This window comes from Ornithorhynchus anatinus, chromosome 18 (genome assembly GCF_004115215.2).
Source record: "Ornithorhynchus anatinus isolate Pmale09 chromosome 18, mOrnAna1.pri.v4, whole genome shotgun sequence".
Classification (NCBI taxonomy): domain Eukaryota; kingdom Metazoa; phylum Chordata; class Mammalia; order Monotremata; family Ornithorhynchidae; genus Ornithorhynchus; species Ornithorhynchus anatinus.
The window spans coordinates 6,905,131-6,918,069 of record NC_041745.1 but is presented as its reverse complement, the minus strand read 5'-3'; the positions used below and the strand labels follow the sequence as shown (position 1 = coordinate 6,918,069).

The following is a 12,939-nucleotide window of genomic DNA, read 5'->3' as shown; positions in this document are numbered from 1 at the left end:
TGTGTGTGAAAATATTAGTCAAAGGTAGCTCCTTCAGTTCTTTTGAGGCAGCATGATCATTTAGCCGTTTTACAGGTCACTTGAATGGAACAAGTGTCTTGGAGAAGGCATTTATTTGCTTTCTATGGCAGTTTTCCTCTGAAGAGTCTCAACTGCTTGCTGTTCATAGAGTTCCATATAAATTAGCCATAAAAATTTGAAAACCAGAAGGAGCTTGGGAGGGAATGGGAGAGTTAAAAAAAAAAAAGTCAAAGAGGAATCCAGGTGATAATGGAGGCTGACAGAGAAGCAAGTAATCCAGTTATTCAAAACAAGGGTGGTCTGGGTCCATTTAGTCTCCTCAGTTACAGCTTTCTCCCAGTTCACTTAAGGAGTGGCTTCTGATGACTCAGCATACCTAGTTTGTTATTCTTTTCAGTATTCCTAAGGGCCATTTGACATGTGCTTTATTTCATTAAAATACATTAGGTTACTCTCATATGGAGGCTTTAAGGCTAAAATGTCATTTGCTGTGCTCCTGAGAACAGAATCTGCTTGGTTGGGTGCGAAAGATAGGGGAGAAGTAGCCAGACTCCCTACCACTTTTGCTCCCTGCCTCCTGGACCCAATCTCTCTTTTCCTCCTCTCCCTTCCACCCCACCATCAGTTTCTTGGGCTGTTTGGCTAATTCCTCACCTTTGTATGGCTTTGAATTTTCAAAAACAAACATCAGTAAATCTTTTTGGTGAATTATTCTATGGTATTTGTAATTAATATTAATCATAATTACAGTATTTATTAAGAAGTTACTCTGTGCCAAGCATTGTACTATGCATTTGGGAAAGTAGAATACAAAATAGTTGGTCGATACATCCCTGCCTTTGAGAAGCTTACAGCTTATAATCTTTAACCCTCAAATCTCCAGGAATGTCAATGCTGATGTTTGCCTCTTCTGCCCATTTTATCCCTCACTATATGATAATTGATTTTTCTAGGTGCACAGAATACCACCCCAAACTTTCTATTGTGAATTGTCAGTTTTTTGTTTTTTGTTTTTTTCCCCATGCACTTGGTCATGTTTAGCCCAAAGTCACCCCTCCAAATGTCAGGACATTTCCTACTGCACTTACATAGGTCAAACGGGTCATTCCAAAGTTTCACCGGTAAGTACCACCTCCTCCAGGAAACCTCCAAACTAATTTTGGTACCTATGTACTCTATTTTATTCCTATCAGCATTATACCTATATTCATAGGTAAGCTAAGAATAATAAACACCACTAGCTAAGTGTTTTATGAAACAATCCACCCCATTCTGGTTTAACAAATTAGATTTATTATGAATGGATAATTACATAGCGCCAACTCCAAGATACTTGGAACACTTTAAAGGTTTGGCATTTCTATGTAAATACAGTAATAAAGAATCACCTGTCACGATCTCTACTGACAGTGGGAGGAGAGGGAGGACAGATGAGAAAAAGAACCTTAAATGAATCATCAAGGAGCAGGGGAGATGAAGAGGAGGAGGAGGAAAAGGAGGGAAAAGAGAAAAAAACCTAATTTGACTATGCCTTACCTCAAGTCAGAGTTAAATAAGCAGAGTGTAGTGGGCTCTCAGAATGGCTAAGTAGCATAGGGTAGGAGTCTCTGAGGGCCAGAAGAGCCAAGATGGGGGGCCTCAGGAGAAGAGAAGGAAATCTCTGAGGGGCCAAGAAGGGCAACATATACCAGAAAAGAAACTGAACCAGAGACAGACAATGGAGGAGGCAAGAGATGAGATAAAAGCAAGATAATGAGTTAACTGCGAATATAAGCAGGCCATTCATACAGTCTCACACTGAACAATCTATGTCTTAGCGGGTCTGTCTGTGTCCAGTATGGATATGCCACCGGATACCTTCACATCCAGTATTTCTCTGTAAGCACCCAATCCTCCATGCCACAGCCCCTGTCACCAAGTCCCATGGCTTGCAAGTGGGTGACAGTGTTCAAAGGGAAAAGGGAGGCAAACTCAGGCTAAGTGATTTGTCAAAGGTGGTAAAGCAGTTTATGCTGTTGGAGTTGCCATAATTGATTTATATAAAAATTAAGAATAGAAAAGGCCAAGCATCCCCCTTGTACACTGTAAATTCCAGACTCCCAGAAAAGCTGTTGGAAATGATTTTTGGATGTGAGGGGATTTATTTTTTTTTTAAAGTAGAGCTGGTTAACTAGTGTGTACTGTCCTTGGCTGTGATTGAACCACACTATATTAATATTTAGTTAATTACATTCTAAATGCTGGCCTCATTGGAGTAGAGGGGTTTTCTCCTATCAAGCCTAAATGATAGTGACCTCTTTCCAGGGCAGAACGGCACTGCCATGCATTCCAGTGTTACTTGTTTCCTACCCAGTCCCACGACTGCAGATCTGAGACCCGCCCCTGCTCACAGGCAGCTGTTTCAAAATCATTTGAGGATTGTCATGTTAGAAATGGATGTGTCCATTGAGCCACAAGTCTTCCCTCTTGCTTTTCTGATCTGCCAGACATCTGAAATAACCAGCAGTTATCCTTTCTTGGAAATGACTTTGGGGGCCTGGGGTTTCCACTAGGTGAAAAGTAGGGCAATATCTCGCGTGCAAAGCTGCAGTCTTGCTGATTGGAAGCTGCTCTGACAGACAGGAACCCCGAAAAGAACTGGAGAATTCAGCGACGTGTCTAGCTAGCTTCCAAAGCATCATGACATGGAGTAAATGCAGCCATTCCTTCACCAGGATATTCCACCTATTTCTAAATAATTTCAGTGTCTGTCTCCTCTATTAGATTGTAAACTCCTTGAGAGCAGAGCTCATGTTTACATGGGTGGCAGAGGAAATCATGTGGGACCATGGGTCTGGGAGTCAGGAGACCTGGATGCCAATTTCAGATCTGCACCAGGCGCACTGTTTTGACTTTGGTCTTTACCTCCATGACAATCCAGATAAGGCCTGTTCTCCCAACCTCTTAGACTGTGAGCCCTGTGTGGGACTGGGACTGATTAGATTATTTTCTAACTGAGCCCTTGTCAGTGTTTGGCACCTAGTGATTGCTTAATAAATATTACTATTGTACTCTCTCCCAAGTAAGTAGTATAATGCCCTACATACAGTAGGCTAAGTACTACCGATGAATTTCTTTTTTATTGTTAGCTGAGAACTTACAGAGAACATTTTCATTTCATCAGGTTAAATACATTCAAAGGAGTGACAGAAATAGTTTTTAAATTCACTGTAGAAGTAATAACCTCATTTTACTTATTACTAAATTGTACATCTTATATCTTTTTATCTTTGTATCTTTTTCCTCCTGTGCAATGCCACTGTTCCAGAATTGTGTAGTTTCTGATACGTCTTTCCAAAAAACACTTCAAACTTTTTATGTGACTCTCGTTTGCAGTTGTAATGTGAGCTAGATTATATATTCATTAAGGATTGGGATCATGTCTAGTAATTCAATTGCACTCTTCTGAGTGCCGACTATAGTGCTGTGAACACAGTAGAAGCTCAATAAATACTGTTGACTGAGTGAAGTCCTAGACTTACTGGATTCATCTTGGGGGCCAAAAATATGTACCTAACCATTTGAAAAAAAAATGCTGCATTGGAAACAACACACAAGTATAAATATATGACCCAGGCTACAGAGTTGCAGATATTTAGGTATTTCAGGAAAAAGATTTTTGGGATGTTGGATTTTTTTATTTGTTCCTCTTCTTTTACTCAGATAATCGTGGCTGCATGGAACTGAGTTGTCGAGCTGATTTACTGCTTAATTTCCCAATTACATAAATTTAAAAAAATTGGCAAAAATTCTTCTAATGTTGGGTCCTGGTTAATACTTAAATGATGAATGTGTAAAAAGAAGTGACTTTGGTCATCTTATTTATACTAGCAAAGTTCATCTGTGGGCTGAGATCTAAAACCCAGTGCATCACTGAGAGTGAATCTTCAGGAAGAAGCCTAAAAATAGATTTAAAAGAATTGCTAGAATCAATTATCTACCACAAGGGAATGAAGATGGATTACAAGAAGTTGATTCAGGGTGAAATGTCAAAATTTAGCAAGTCTAAGGTAAAGAATTTCTTTGAAATTTTGTTTTATCATTATTCAAGCTTCATGATAAGATTATTCCTAATATTAGGGTCATTAATCTCATTAACTCAGTGAGGTGCAAAGAAATATCTTTTGCTACAGATGGAAGAAACTGAATTCGTATAAGTTCAGTATCTCACTCAAGGTCACTCAGTGAGGGCCCAAGTACTGAAAAACAAAGTACTGAATTTAATATGAACAGTCTTGGTCAAAGGATGAATACTTTACCAGTAGACAGCATGAACTATTGTTTTACATTTTCATAGTCAAAAATTGAATAAAACTCAGTGGGTTTTTCAGTGCCTTCTCTTTAGAGTCTGCAATTTCGGGGTGGGCGGTGTGGGTAAGGGAAAAGACACCATTGGCTCGTTCAAAGAAAGTAATCCAGAGCCTTAAAATAAGACATTAAAATCCAGCATCATCAACCTTTTCTCCGTCAGTAGTATTGATTTGAGTAAGTGCTTGCTCCGTGCATGGCAGTGTAGTAAACACGTGGGAGAATGCAAGAGTTAGAAGACCTGCTCCCAGACCCCAAGGAGCTTACGATCTAGCGAAATCAACTTACGAAGTATCAATTACAGGTTGGACAGGGACCGTGTCTACCAGCTCTGATATATTGCAGTCTGAGTGTTTAGTACAGTGCCCTACACATCGTAAACACTCAATAAATATAATTGAGTTTAAAGATGCTGCTCTCATCTTACAAGTAGAAATTCCCGGTTCCCTCCCCTGAGGGGGTTATTCATTTCCAGGGAATTCCCTGAATCTCTAAGCGATCCCACACGGTTTCTCGCCAGAGGACGATTTTCTAGGAAACCACCCTGGAAATAATAACAACAATAATAAAACTAAAAGTATCTGAAAGAGTCGATGTTAGGCTTTGTATTGTTGTGGCTGTGATGTGTGTGTGTTCTTTTCTTCGGGGAAAGCACCGTGGCCTCATGCCCCACGACGTCACGTTGGAGTCGTGTCAACTATGATTCAAGGAAGAAGCGCTAAAGCAATGAAGCCTGGGCCCAAGCCCCGCACCCCCGCACCCCCTTAGGCGCAATGCCACGCGTGCACCGCCCCAAAATAAAGAGTTGCGGGGCGGAGATAAGCCCACACCCCCCCAGCTCGGGCAGAGGCGGTGAGTGGCCGTGGCCCTGCGGGAGGTCGGGGGCAGCCCAGCCTCGGGGTGTTGAAGAGCCGGTGGTCAGGGCCGGGCTGTGGCCGTCGCTTCTCCCGGTTCTTGGTGGAGAGAAAAGGAGGGAGGGAGAGCAGGGAGGGAGGGAGAGCAGGGAGGGAGGGAGAGCAGGGAGGGAGGGAGGGGGTGACCAGGCCCCTAAGCCGGCGGGGTCGGGCCGTGACCCCTCGGCTGGTCCCGGCCCGGGGCCGCAGGAGGGGCGAGCCCGGCCCGTGCTCCCCGCGGCCTGCAGGGGGCGCTCCCCCGCGGCTCCGCCCCCGCAGCCCGCGCCCACTGCTTGGCCGCCCCCAGACCGTAGAGGACGCCGCGGGCGGAGGAGGCGGCGGCAGCAGTTGCACGCCCCGCAGCCGAGCTCTTCCGTGCCACCGGGCTCCCCCTCTCTCTGCACCAGCTCCTCGCCCAGGAGCTCCCCCGACCCCCAGAGCGGGGGCGGCGGGATCCCAGCGCCGGGTGAGCGCCTGCCTCCCCTCTCCGCCCTGGCCACTCGGTTGCGAGCTCTTTGGGGGGCGGGCGGGGGGCTCTCTGGGCGACCCTCCCCTCCTCTCCTCCTCTTTCTCCCTCTTTTGCACACCCACCTCCCGCGCCGACTCCCTTCCCCAGCACAGCCGAACCTCAGTCCCGGGGGTGGCGAGGGGTCGGGTTCTGTAGAGCCTCTTAGTAACCGTGGTCATTCCTATTCTCCGCCCCGCACCCTCCTCCTCATTGCAGCTGCGGGAGTCGGCGTTCAGGCGACGGGCCCCGGGCCCCGGAGAAGCGGACGCCCGGACCCCCGTCCCGGGGGAGGAGAGGAGAGGATCCCCGACCCGGCCACGCCGCTTCTTCCCGGGACCGGCGGCGAGAGCGGCCGAGCATGTCCCACCATGTCGAGCCTGGGCTCTTGGCTCGGTGAGGTCCAGTGGCCGGTCCTGGTGACGCTCTTCCTGGCCGCCTTGGCCACCGTGGGCACCTACCTGGTGCAGTATGTCCTGGCCGCGGCGCGACCCCGGGGCAGGAGGCGCGAAGGCCCCCCGTCCGCCGACCGGCTGCGGGAAACGGACTCGCTCCTCAGCTGGGTGCTGTCCCTCAACAGCTGGACCGGCCAGTGGCGGACCGCTTGGATCGCAGCCCTCAATGCCGAAGCCCAGCGCCGAGAGGTGAGTCGGAAAATGCAGAGCCCACCGTGGCCTGTATCCCTAATAATAACCAGTCTTGCCCTCATGGCATTTGCCCTTCATAACAATGGTATGTCTTAAGCCCTTCCTTACTGTGTGCCAAGCACCAGGTAGCTACAAGGTGTTAAGCGCTTCCTTGGTGCCAGGCAGTGTCCTGAATGCCAGCAGATCGGGTCGGACACAGTCCCTGTCGTCCCCCCCCCCCCCCCCCCGGAGCTCACGGTCTCGGTCCCCGTGTAGCACATGAGGTCACCGAGCCCCGGAGAAGCAAAGTGACCTGCCCAAAGTCACACACAAGACAGATGGAGGAGCCGGGATTAGAACCCAGGAGATTCTGACTCTTTTGGGCTTGTTTGTTTATCGTTATTTGGTTTTACTGTCGCCTTTGGCGCCCGCCGGAGAGCACTGGAGGGGCACCGGCGGGGCCTTAGCTTAATGGTAATTTGAAATAATAATGGTCGAATCTGTTAAGCGCTCACTGGGTGCCAAGCACTGTTCAAAGAGCTGGGGTAGAGACGAATAATGAGGTTGTCCCACGTGGGGCTCACAGTCTTAGACAAAAGTGAAGCCCGGGACGGGGTTTGTGGCACGGTAAAGTGGATAGTACACGGGCCTGGGAGTCAGAGGGTCATGAGTTCTAATCCCCGCTCCATCGCTCGTCTGCTCTGTGGCCTTGGGCTAGTCACGACACTTGTAGGCCTCAGTTACCCCATCGGTAAAGTGAGAATTAAGATTGTGAGCCTCAAGAGGGACAGGGACTGCCTCCAACCGATTTGCTTGTGTCCACCCCAGCGATTAGTACAGTGCTTGGCCCATTGTAAGCGTTTAACAAATACTACGATTATTATTTGGAGGGGAGGGAAGCGGGGGCCGAGGCTGCGTGCCCAAAGGAGTGAAAGAAAATGTGGGAGAAGGGGAAAAGACAATGGAGAGAAAGGAAGAGCTTGAGGAGGAAGGGGAAATCCAACACAAAGAGGTGAATGAGGTCAAAGGTGAAGAGGGCCAAAGCAAGTTGCCGAAACTACTGCGTATCCAGTCTTTCTTTGGCGGATTTCTTCAAGATGCATGGCCTTTGAATGAGATTTCCTAAAATGCCGGTTCATGGGCTCGCATTTATTTTCTTTGGGCATGTTAAATTTAATTTAATGGCATCTTCCAATTCCTGAGAGTTGAACTTCACCAAGAAACCCCTTTACATTATGTAACTTGTCCTGCCACTGTTTAACATAACTGCCCAAAATTTTTCCCTCTTGAAGATCTGCTAATTTGCAGTAGCCAAAACCAACCTTCTCCTACAGTAGGATAGCCTGCTTGTTCAGCTACTTAGCCATCTTTTCTCAATTTTGTAATATTTCACTTTATGTTACATATTTCAGTAACTTAAGAAACACTGTGGGAGGCAAAGAGCAGAACTGGGGTTAGATTATTGGTTCAGCACAGCGATGGCACTGCTTATGCTCTTATGCTTCGCCCACATTCTCTTGATGTTTAGTTGGAATTTCAGGATACCAAGTGCTTAACGTAATGTACTGCACAGAGTTAGGTGCTCGATAAACACTACTGATCTATTTTTCACATGGGATCGCATCTTCTAAGTTCCTTGGTGTGATTTTTCAAAAAAGAATGAGAACTTTCCCATCATCCTTGACAAAAAGGGTGTTTGAGATCTATGCTGATTTTGATTCTAGGATATTTATTTTGAAAATATATTGCTGATTCTCCACATTAGCCCCTGCTCCAGTGTCGGTGAGGAACTGCACAGGTACAAGGTGCAACAAGCTGTCCCACTTGAAGTGACGTGCAGGGTTGCTCTAGGCAGCTTGAGAGTATAAACTCGGTGGTTTAGTCACCTCAGAGGCCCAAGGTTGAGAGGGGTGAGTGTCACCATCAGCACCCTCCCCAACAATGCTGGGGGTTGGGGATATAGGGGCTAGTTCCTGGGAGTGGTTTGTTGACACTGACATCATCCCATTAGTTACATGGCCTACTACTATAACCATGCTGGGAAGAATGCAAGCCTGGAATGTATTTGCAGTTTTTATAAAGGTTTTCATTGTTCACTGGCCCTACGGGTCACCAGCGCTGGGGTTTTGAATATTTCAGAAAGCACCGTTTCTGAATAATGACAGAATGAGAACCAGGTAACAGAATAAATAGGAAAACATTTACTTATTTTGAATGGGAGTGGATTCCATTGATCTAGCATTTGTATCCATAAACGGGGTTGAGGTGGCAGGACCTAGAAGATGATGACTTCCAGTATCTATTATGGTCTGGGTCTCTAGCAAGTGAAGTGGGAAATTGAGGAAAATATTTGGAAAATTAAGCCAAACTACCCTTGAGGTATTAAAGCTAAAAATTTAAACGTACTCTGGGTCAGAACAGAGCTGCTCCCAGCCTTTCATACAGTTCCAGTTGAAGCAACAGAATCACTGGAAGAACAGTGGGATGGCTGTCCTCTTTGACATCCATTCCCATGTGCCTTCTTTTTCCTCTGATAATCCGTTATTGATCTATCATGCATTAACACTGTCTGTTCTCATGACCTTTCCTATGATTCACTTTTTCCATGTGGTTTTTGACAAGAAGCATGATCAGAGAGTGCCAGTAGACCTCTTTATTATGTCCAAAGTCAACTGTCAGGGACAGGCAAAAGTATATAAATAAAACCCCGTGCTTTTTCAAATGGCGATCTAGACTTCTTTTTCTTAAGTCATGAGGAGAGCAGGAGGGACCATGTTCTTAAAGATTTGTGAGATGCATATTTTGTAATGCTCTTTGAATTTCTCAAAGGAAGACATTATGCCAATTCAGATTGTATTTCTTGAAAAATAAATGACTAGATCAGAGATGTATCTCAGTGGCACTTTAAAACATTCAATAAGAAAGAATTGGTTAAAAAAACATCTTTTTGTAGGTGTGAGAGGGATGCTCTCAAGGACTCATGGTTAATTCTCTGTTTGCTTCACGGTGCTGATGCAACTACCATCATGACTGACATGGCCATTACTAGTATTACTACAACTATTACTGTTATTATTATTATTGTTATTTAGTGCTTACTATGTGCCAAGCACAGTACTAGGAGCTGGGGTAGATTCATAATAATCAGTTTGGGCATAGTCCCTGTCCCACATAGAACTCAGGTTCAGTTAGGAGTGGGTAGGATTTAATCCCATTTTACAGACGAGGAAATGGAGGCACAGAGAATAGTGACTTGCCCATGTCACACAGCAGAGAAGTGGCAGAGCCTGGTTCAGAAACCAGGTTCTCGGACTCCCTGTCTCGTGCTCTTTCCACAAAGCCACATTGCTTCCCGTGACTGAAAGTAGAATGTTTACAGATCCTGCCAGGCTCAGAAACCAAACTCTTCTAGCTGTGGCAGCCATGATCGGGAAGAGTGAGATTGCCACCTTCCTTTGCCACCTTCCTCAAGGCCATTTTAACCACAGCCTTCTCTGTCAGAAGTCAGTACTGCAGGAACCCAACTCGGATAGGGGTTGGGGAGAAAGGGGGAGAGGAGAATGTACACCTCTCCATTCCCAACCATCTTCCTCCTGGAAGCTCTCCGAGCCAAGCAGAACCTTCAGATGTGGCAACCGAGACCTTTTTTTAATACAGAGAGAGGATGAAGTTGTGGGAGGGAGAGGAAATTATTGTTGACCCCAAAGCCAGTCAGTCAGGATGCAGTCTTAGCAAATACTCTAACTGGCTAGCATTGTTCTAGACCTGTGGAGGAAACTGCTGGAAACTGAGTGATCAGTCAGGAACTAACTGTTTTATGTTTGTCAGCTACAAACTAGCACTTTTTTCTATGCCTGGAAAGACTTTAAACTGGACTTTATCTCCACTCATTTAGATCCAAATGATCCGTTCCTACTGTGACCGTACCTCAAATGCAGCCATCTTGGGTTGGGGCTAGTGAATTGGGGGTGTTTGGTCCTCAGCTTTTCCAAGATCTTTAAAACCACTACAGCATCCTTCCCCGGGGGAATTTGATGACCGATTATGGGGGGGTAGGAGGTTAGGGAATATTTGAAAAATCTAAAAAATGGCATGTGATACGTGCATCAATTGGAACAAGGGCCAACACCTAAACTCTGACCTACTGCAGATCTTGGGTGTGTCCTGTTTTTTGAACGCCACTGGTCATTGACTCAAATCCCACACATGCATTGAAAAAGAGGTGGTGACAAAACACACCTCTTTAACCAAACTGTCCCAAATGGGTTGTTTTGTCATTTATCATAGCCTGTATGCTTCAATCTTGTCTCTTCAGGCTTTAGAGAACTGGTAATAATAATAATAATTGTGGTATTTGTTATGCACTTACTATGTGGTAAGTATTGTGCTAAACACCAGGGTAGAAACAATCAGATTAGGCTCTGTCACACTTGAGGCTCATAGTCTAATCCCCGTTTTACAAATGAGGAAATTGAAGTTCAACAAAGTGACTTGACCAAGGTCATACAGCAGCCAAATGGTGTAGGTGGGGTTAGGCCTCAGGTCTCCCAGCCTTTTCACTAGGCCACACTGTTTCTAAATGAGGGTACGTTTGATTCTGGAGAAAACGTAACCTCTCTGGCCTTTACACTCTTCATTTCCCAGATTCTTTCAGGTTGTCCCCTGGGCAAATGAGGGAAAATATATGAAATACGGTGTGTTCTTTGTGAGGAAAAGCAATACATAAAATTAAAGTTATTTTATTTATAGCCATGTCCTTTGCCTTATGTTCATTCTGAAAATAAATATTTTAAATGGAACAAAAAAACCCCAACATTTCAGAACCAAAGTTGAGCATAATGACCTCTCTGGATTCCTTCCCAAAAATCTAAAATTTCTTGATTGGATTCTGGACTACAGCAGAGGTGGTCAACTTGTATAACTTCTCTGTACCTCAGTTGCCTCCTCTGTAAAATAGGGACTAAATCCCTAAGAGACAGAGACTGTCCAACAAGATTGTCTTGTACCTATCCCAGTGCTTAGTTCAGTACTTGGTACAAAGTAAGCCCTTAGCAAATACCATAAAAAAGAACAAAACTCCACAACACAGGTGGTAAAAAAAAATCCAGGATATGGGGCTACTTCATCCCTCAAGCACACAACTGATGTGTGGACTTAATAGTAAACTTTATTCCTTTAACTTGCTTGCCTCTGTATGTAAAGCAAAAACAGTAGGGGAAAGTGAGGAGACATTGGTAATTTTATTAAGTGAATCCAGCTTTACCCTGGTACCAACTAGTACAATGCCTGGCACATTGCAAGTGCTTAACAAATACCATAAAAAAACACAGGATTTCAGTGGCAAAAATCTTAAAATATTTAAAAGCATTTGCAAATGTATGTGTTCCCCATGTTGCAATAATATTGTAGGTTTTTTTTTTTTTGAGAGATTAATACAGAGGGTAACATTGTCTCACACACCCAATAGATATCAGGGCTAGTCTTTCCTTTTAATACATTCTCTGCCTGGCACAGTGCTCTGTTTCTGTTCTCCCAGCCAAGCTTCCCAGTTTACAAAACAATGTCAGCAGCATCACAAAGCTAATGACATTCCTTTGCTTGTGTGCTTCAGCAAAACAAAACTCAACCCTAAGAGATCAGTTGAGCAGCCAACCCTATTGCAAAGTACTGTCATCTCAATTACTGTTTTCTCAGAAAACATGATTCACACTGAAGAAATACATTTCTGTCTCGTTGACTTTTTTGGGGGGCGGGCAGTGGTGAAAAGGGGATGGGAAGGGCAAGAGACAGGAAAATCATTGCAGCAGGGTAAGGCTAAAAATATGTAAATGAAAACAGTTTGAACCTTTTAGCTTTTAAGTTGGCCATTTGGCCTTCTTAACGGTTAATGGCTTATAACCAGAATTATTCATAACAGCTTTAGGTCTTTTTTGACATTTATGCAGCCATTTCCTGTGATTTTTTTTTTTTTTTACTCCATTCCCCCAAAGGCAGTTTTTTGGGTTTTTTTTAGGATTCAAAGTGCTCTTGTTATTACATTTTTGGTCACAAGTGGGTAACTCCTTGTTCTTTAGCTGTGGACACTTGCCTTTTGTTTATGTGTTTCCCATCATCCCTTTGGTTGTTTTTGTGTCTGTCTAAATGAATTGTAAACCTAAGGAACAGAATCTGTGGCGGCTGGTGGCTTTTTTAATAATATGACTTTAGATAAACTTAACATTCAGGATGTCAGTCAGTGGTATTTATTGAGTACTTACTCTGTGCAGAGCACTCTTCTAAGTGCTTGGGAGTGTACAGTAGAGTTGATAAATGAGATCACTGGCCTCTAGGAATTTATAATGTGTGTGGTGTCGGGGGTGGGGAGAGAGAAAGGTAATCCCCTTAATTCCTCATTTTCTCCTCTGCCTTGTCTCAGGGCCCGCTGTTGCTCAAGTTTGAAGAGGACCAGCTTCAACCACCTTTAGAACTAGCTGTCCGACAAGTTGTGAGCATTGTCAAGTCTGCCCAGGAGAAGGTAAGTGGAGCCTGGAGCTGCCATCTGGGCTGG

At 44.9% G+C, this 12,939-nt stretch overlaps 1 protein-coding gene across 2 annotated transcripts in view; it reads left to right on the top strand.

Annotated features, from left to right (window-relative positions):
• The first annotated feature begins 5,555 nt into the window (after window positions 1-5,555).
• C2CD2 (C2 calcium dependent domain containing 2) overlaps window positions 5,556-12,939 on the top strand; it is a 50,695-nt gene continuing 43,311 nt past the window's right edge. The window contains exons 1-3 of one of the 2 annotated variants that reach the window (XM_001511343.5): window positions 5,556-5,727; window positions 5,986-6,410; window positions 12,808-12,906. In XM_001511343.5, the coding sequence (XP_001511393.2) occupies window positions 6,138-6,410; window positions 12,808-12,906 (372 nt within the window). In that variant the 5' untranslated portion in view covers window positions 5,556-5,727; window positions 5,986-6,137. The remainder of the gene's footprint in view (window positions 5,728-5,985; window positions 6,411-12,807; window positions 12,907-12,939) is intronic. The other variant, XM_029083406.2, reaches the window with a different exon arrangement.